At 39.0% G+C, this 7649-nt stretch overlaps 2 protein-coding genes across 2 annotated transcripts in view; both read left to right on the top strand.

The window, feature by feature from the left end:
• The window catches only part of nags (N-acetylglutamate synthase), a 9918-nt gene extending 7220 nt beyond the window's left edge, over positions 1-2698 (top strand). Inside the window, exons 3-7 of the mRNA XM_087809920.1 lie at positions 1235-1415; positions 1504-1543; positions 1954-2085; positions 2148-2330; positions 2397-2698. Coding sequence (XP_087666046.1) covers positions 1235-1415; positions 1504-1543; positions 1954-2085; positions 2148-2330; positions 2397-2562 — 702 coding nt within the window. The 3' untranslated portion in view covers positions 2563-2698. The remainder of the gene's footprint in view (positions 1-1234; positions 1416-1503; positions 1544-1953; positions 2086-2147; positions 2331-2396) is intronic.
• Positions 2699-3356: 658 nt separating this feature from the next.
• LOC148064657 (cytochrome c oxidase assembly factor 3 homolog, mitochondrial-like) lies at positions 3357-5084 on the top strand. Its single transcript, XM_087809921.1, has 2 exons — positions 3357-3510; positions 4937-5084. Exons 1-2 carry the CDS (start codon positions 3363-3365, stop codon positions 5041-5043), a joined length of 255 nt encoding a protein of 84 aa, XP_087666047.1. The 5' UTR covers positions 3357-3362; the 3' UTR covers positions 5044-5084.
• Positions 5085-7649: the final 2565 nt, after the last annotated feature.

Genomic DNA, 7649 nt, shown 5'->3' with positions numbered 1-7649 from the left:
CGTGACACACACTGTTACACACACGTGACACACACTTTTACACACACGTGACACACACTGTTACACACACGTGACACACACTGTTACACACACGTGACACACACTGTTACACACGTGACACACACTGTTACACACACGTGACACAACACTGTTACACACACGTGACACACACGTGACACAACACTGTTACACACACGTGACACACACTGTTACACACACGTGACACACACTGTTACACACACGTGACACAACACTGTTACACACACGTGACACACACTGTTACACACACGTGACACAATACTGTTACACACACGTGACACACACTGTTACACACACGTGACACAACACTGTTACACACACGTGACACACACTGTTACACACACGTGACACAACACTGTTACACACACGTGACACAACACTGTTACACACACGTGACACAACACTGTTACACACACGTGACACAATACTGTTACACACACGTGACACACACTGTTACACACACGTGACACAACACTGTTACACACACGTGACACACACTGTTACACACACGTGACACAACACTGTTACACACACGTGACACAACACTGTTACACACACATGACACAACACTGTTACACACACGTAACAGACCTTGTTACACACACACGTAACAGACCATGTTACACACACGTGACACAACACTGTTACACACACGTGACACACACTGTTACACACACGTAACAGACCTTGTTACACACACACATAACAAACCTTGTTACACACACATATAACAAACCATGTACACACTCGTAACAAACCTTGTTACACACACGCATGACAAACCTTGTTACACACACGTATTACAAACCTTGTTACACACACACGCATAATAAAACTTGTTACACACACGTATTACAAACCTTGTTACACACACACGCATAATAAAACTTGTTACACACACGTATTACAAACCTTGTTACACACACACGCATGACAAACCTTGTTACACACACGTATTACAAACCTTGTTACACACACACGCATAATAAAACTTGTTACACACACGTATTACAAACCTTGTTACACACAAACCTTGTTACATAAACCTTCTTAGACACACGCTTAACAAACCCTGTTACACACACGTAGAAAAAAATGTAAATTGTAAATATTAAAGATATTTGGATTTTTTTACATAAGAAATACAAACAAGTTGTTGCTCTTGTGTTGTTGACAACATGTGCGTCTGCTGCAGGTTCTGGCCACGGTGTCGTTGCCGGGCGACCTCCCTTCTCTGTCCACGTCGCCCTGGCTGACGGAGGCCGAGCGCCACAGAGTCTGCACCATCGCTCGACTGCTCAACCAGCTGCCCGGAGAGTCCACCGCCGCCATCACCTCGGCCGACACGCTGCTGACCGAGCTGTTCAGCCACCGCGGTGAGAGCTGACCCCTGACCCCACAGTGCTGACCGTCACTGATGCACTGTTGTGTGTGTGTGTGTGTGTGTTTGTGTGTGTGCCACAGGTTCTGGGTCGCTCTTCAAGAACGGAGACCCCATACACCGGTAAGAATGAACCGTGTTGTCATTATAATCATTATTATTATTTATTCGTCTCATTAACTATAACACTTTTAGAAAATACATGTATGTATTTCTCATTTTATATCGAATGAACATCATTTTATTATGTTTACAATTGAACATTTCACACAAAGTGTGTGTTCTTGTGTAGTTGTGTTTACATGTGTTGTGTTTGTGTGGATGTTATCAAAAGTGTGTATTAGGTCATGTGTGTAGTTTGCGTTTTCAATGTTTGTGTGTTTAATGGTGTGTATTTCTACTAGTGTGTGAGTGTGTGTAGCTCTATGTTGTCATCATTATTTGACTGCACTAGTCATTGAAATGATTTATTATGATGTCATTATATGTACGTTGAAGTGTAACTGGTCACTCACGGGCCGGTGCTACTCCAGGTACTCCTCTCTGGAGGAGATCGACGTGGATCGTCTCCTGGCTCTGATCAACACGTCGTTCGACAAGACCCTGAGGCGAGACTACATCGAGTCGCTGAGGGGGCGCCTGCACTCCATCTACCTCTCCGAAGGGTGAGGCGCGTCCGCCGGGGGGAGTCGGGGGAGTGTGACTCACGCTTACTATGGGATGGCAGGTACACGGCGGCGGCCATCATCACCATGGAGACGGTGAACAGCGGCACGCCGTACCTGGACAAGCTGGTGGTGAGCAGCAGCAAGCAGGGCCAGGGCACCAGCCACATCCTGTGGGAGTGCATCCGGCAAGACCTGGGGAAGCTCTTCTGGAGGTCCAGAGCCACCAACAAGATCAACCCCTGGTACTGGTCCCCGTGACACGTCCTGCTGGGGGGCCCCCCGCTGATCTACTCCTTCTGCCTCTCCAGGTACTTCAAACATTCTGACGGGAGCTTCGTCAAAGGCACGTGGACGGTCTTCTGGTTCGGCCTGACCGACATCCGCGACTCGTACGAGCTGGTGGAGTACGCCAAGAACCTGCCGGACTCCTTCCACGCCGGGCCCGGTACCTCGTCGCCCTGTGAGGGGTCCTAGAGGGCGCCAGAGAGCCGAGTTCATGTTTCTCGCAGCTGCCAAAGAGTTTACATTTCCACACTTGAACACACGAGAAGATTTTTTTATACCCGTTTTCAGCACTTGACCTGGTGAATTAAAGACCTGTGACCTTTGACTCCCTGAGTGGGTACTCAGCACACACACACACACACACACACACACACGCTTGTCCTTCACTCCTGAGAGGTTTTATCTGTTGAGAACGTTCTGTGGTCTGGAAAAGCGCTATATAAATACAAATTACTTACTTACTTACCTAAAGCAGAGAAATGTCCAAACATGGATATTTTAATGATAAACTTTGCTGATCAAACATGAATAACTCAGATGTTAGGAAAAAAGTTCCGTCTGAAGCTCAGCTGCTCTTTTTTTTAAAACGTGTTGCTTAAAACTTGTTTAAAAAAAAAAACAATGACATATTGATTTCTTTTTTACGTTACTATATCACTATTTAGCAGCACTTCACGATTTTTTTTATTTAAAAATATTTGTATTATTCTGTATTTATTTTAATTACTATTTTATTATTTTATGGTTTATAGTTTATTAAAAAAATATAAATATTTAATACTAAGAAAACAGGCACAAAAAGTGCAAATAAATTAGCTCTTTTTTTCCTATAAAACACCGCTCGCTTATGTCTATAAATTTTAAAGTAAAAATATGTTTCCTAAACTCAATAAAGTAAAATAAACTTTTTCAGCGGCTCACTCCCAACCAGCAGGGGGCGCTGTGAGTTTAAGAGCGGACGTTTCACTCCTTCCTGCTCCAGAACAAACATGGCGGACAAGCAGACGAGGGCAGCGGGTCCACAACATAACCTTTACCTCAACAAAGAGCTCGACTACTGGACGAAAAATGCAGCGAAGATCCGCAGCAGGAACATAAAGACCGGTCTCGCCTTCGGAGCCTTCACCGTCGGGATCTGTATCCTTTGAAATAACTTTATCAACAAACGCTGTTATACAACCGTGACGACGTCACTTCCGCTGTCGAGGTCAGACTTCAATCTTGTTTGACTTTGGTTTAATTTTTAATATCGATCATCTTAAAATACATCGATTTGTTGTGAGAAATATTAAATAATCAATACATGATCCCTATAAGGTTTCACGACACTAGGGGGCAGCACAGTATTGTGAAAGAAATATGTTTTATAACTGTCGTTTATTATTCTTTTATGAGTCGCGTTTAAAAATATCATAGTTTCATATTGATCGATGTATCGATGTAAATTGATTAATATGTCATTAAAGTACCACTTGTGTTAGTATATTATGATTACATTGATTTAAATAATCTTTATGTTAATATATGTCATCGTTTTGAATTGAATAATAAAAAAGACTTTAGCATTTATTATTATATTCGATTTAAATTGATAAAAATATTTGATTTAAATTGATAAATATATTTAGTTTAAATTGATGCATATGTTCGATTTAAATTGATAAATGTATTTGATTTAAATTGATAAAGATATTTAGTTTAAATTGATAAATATATTTGATTTAAATTGATAAATATATTTAATTTAAAATGATACATATATTGGATTTAAATTGATAAACAAAAAAAAAGATTTAAATTGATAAATATATTTGATTTAAATTGATGCATATATTTAGTTTAAATTGATAAATATATTTGATTTAATTGATAAATATATTTAGTTTAAATTGATAAATGTATTTGATTTAAATTAATAAAGATATTTAGTTTAAATTGATAAATATATTTGATTTAAATTGATAAATATATTTAGTTTAAATTGATACATATATTCGATTTAAATTGATAAATATAATTGATTTAAATTGATAAAGATATTTAGTTTAAATTGATAAATATATTTGATTTAAATTGATAAATATATTTGATTTAAATTGATAAATATATTTGATTTAAATTGATAAATATATTTAGTTTAAATTGATACATATATTCGATTTAAATTGATAAATATAATTGATTTAAATTGATAAATATATTTAGTTTAAATTGATACATATATTCGATTTATATTGATAAATATAATTGATTTAAATTGATAAATATATTTAATTTAAAATGATAAAGATATTTAGTTTAAATTGATAAATATATTTGATTTAAATTGATAAATATATTTGATTTAAATTGATAAAGATATTTAGTTTAAATTGATAAATATATTTGATTTAAATTCATAACTATATTGAGTTTGAATAGATAAATATAATCAATTTAAATCGATAAATAAATTGTTTTAATCCGATCAGAATATAAGGTTTGAATTAATTTGATCTAAGTTAATGTCAGAATTGTTGAGTTTGCGTCATGTGACCAGAAGTGACCTTTGACTCCCGTCCAGTCGCTTACACCATCCTGTCCGTCAAACAGGAGAGGATCCTGGACGAGCTGGACGAGGAGGCCAGAATCAAGGTGGTCCGAGGCCCGCGGACCGGAGCCAACTCCTGAGAGTCCACTTGTGTGTCATGTCTATAAAAGTGTGAGTCGTTGTGCGTCGTCGTCCTGCTTGTTACTGGAGGTCAGACGACGGCGAGCGGGTCTGGAGCGTCAGGAATGTTGAGACCCGAGCAGACACGTCAGTAACATGTCAGTAACGTGTCAGTAACGTGTCTGTAACGTGTCTGTAACGTGTTGAAAAGAGTTTAAATGCACCAGAGCAATAATTAATACTTGATGTAAAACTATTGTTTAAGTCTTTTTTTTGTACGTTTTTCTCTTATAAAAATTATTATTTCTCTTTTATCTTAAAAAAAAAATCGTCTCGGAAGATAAAAGTTTATTATTTCAGTAATTTCCGACTTATTTACATGTTGACAACGTTTATCTGAGACATTCAAATGAACCGAACACGTCATTATTTATACGTCTCTATAAGCCCCGCCCACTGGCCCTCCACACGTCCATCATCTTCTCTCCTTTATTCCTCCATCGCTTCTCTTTCCTCGCGTCTCTATCGAACCTCGTCGTCGTCGTTCTCGCTCCGCCGGCCCGGACCTTCACCTGCACTCGGAACCGGGCCCGGCAGCAGCGCGCGGGCTCAGCAGGACCTCAGTGCTCGGATGGCGATCCTGGTTCTTAAGCTGTAGTGAGGAGAGTGGCCACCAGAGGGCGCGACGCTCGTAGCCGGGGAGGTCACGATGACGTCACCGTGATCTGTTTCTCTCAGCTTCGGGATAAAATCGATCCACATCGAACGTTTCTCGAAACATTAAAATATATTCAAGTTATAATTTCTGGTCAAAGGTCATGACGACGCGAATCATTTAGTGTTTTAAAGTGTTTTGTGTTAAAGCGTGTTTCAGGAAATTCACTTTAAATACTTAAAATCTTGTTTTCCACGAATTAAAAAAAAAAAAAATCATGTTTTCTTGACATTTAATTTAATGATTATTATTTACTTTTAACAACATATTTAAAACTGTCGCTGTTTATTTTCTTAATTACAAATACATTCATATGTTTTAAATGGTTCTGAATAATCCCTTAAATTAATAATAATAAAACATAATTCATCATTTTTTTTAGTTCAATCTTAAATATTTAATAGAATTAATGAAAGAAACTAAAGATCAGGCTCGAAGGACTCAAACCACAGAACCACTCTCGTCCTCTAGAGGTCGCCAAAGAAGAGGTTTTTCTTGTTCGCTGGTCTGAAGGCTCCTGCTCGACCTCCTCTGCCGAGACCCTCTCTGGGTCTGTCCGGGTCTTCCACCCGAGCCGCCCCTGTGAGAGGAGGCTCCGCCCCCCAGTGTCACGTGAGCGTCAAGAGTTCTCAGCGTCCTGGTCCACTCAGTCCTCGACTCAACTTTATCAGTGATCGTTCAGTAATGTCTGGCTGCTGCACCTTCACAGTTACTTTTCCTCGAGGGCCACATTTCACACCTGGACTGATGTCAGGGGCCGTCAATCAAAATGATATTCTAAAGATTTTCAATGAAAATCAGCGAAAACATGAACTTTTTTATACTTCTGTTAAATAGGTTAATTCAGTGTCATCAGGAGATTGAATACAAATAATGATTTCAGCATTTTTTTTATTTTAATAATTGAATTTATAAATAAAATATATCTATTTTTTTTTAATAAAGTGTATTTTTCCACAAAAAGAGTTAAAACTGAGAATAAACTAAATATATTTTAATTTGTAGTATTTCTAATTCAATATATAAAAGTTGGTGTAATAGTGACATCTTGCCAGACTAATCCAATCGAGCACAGAGTCACTCGCTCCAGCTTTTAAATTCAGTTGTAAAAATACCATCAGTTGCAAAGAATTGAAATGTTATCGTTGAATCTGCTTTGATGAATTGATGCTCCAGTGTTTTTGTGGTCATGTGATCGATGTGTCGCACGATTGGCCGAAGGTTTGATCAGTAGCTCTGAGCTCTGTTGGTTCAGTCTGGAGACTCTGTTATACCAACATTTACATTGACTTTAAAAGACTATGAATTGAAAAAATATTGAATTTAGAAAATTTATTTTCGAATTATTTGACAGTTTTCGATCCTCTCGTCCTCAGTCATCATTCTTCCTTTAGCTGCGGAGGACGTTACGACTGCTGCCATCTAGAGGCCGGAAGTTAAATTGAAACACAAACAAGAAAAAAACGTGTTGAATATTTACATGTTGGTTGTAGCTACTCAACACTCTGTAGAAGTTTGAACAAGTATTTGTACTAGTAAATGTACTGTGAAGTGTTGCACGAGCTCGTACCTCTGAAGGTCTAACCTCTGAAGGTCTAACCTGCTCACTCTGCAACCTGAAGGTCCAATTTAAGCGCTCGTAAAAGCTCGTCCCCGGGGCCCCCGCGTGGAGCTACATCCTCTGCCCCCCCCCCACTGCTAACGTGGCTAAGTGCTAACAGGAACCAGCCGCGGAGGTGTCGTCGTGTGTGTGTTTATATATGAGTGTGCGTTAATTGGCGCTCGTGTGCTGCTAACATGGAACGAGGGAACGTCTACAAAACGCTGAGAGCGACGAACGAGGCTCTTTGAACAGAGGAGAAGAAAGAGGAGGAAGAAATGACCTGTGGCCCCCCCGATGTCATACTGGGA

This window comes from Callionymus lyra, chromosome 15 (assembly GCF_982586985.1).
Source record: "Callionymus lyra chromosome 15, fCalLyr1.hap1.1, whole genome shotgun sequence".
Classification (NCBI taxonomy): Eukaryota; Metazoa; Chordata; class Actinopteri; order Syngnathiformes; family Callionymidae; genus Callionymus; species Callionymus lyra.
The sequence above is the reverse complement of the archived record's forward strand: the minus strand, read 5'-3'. Positions and strand labels throughout refer to the sequence as shown.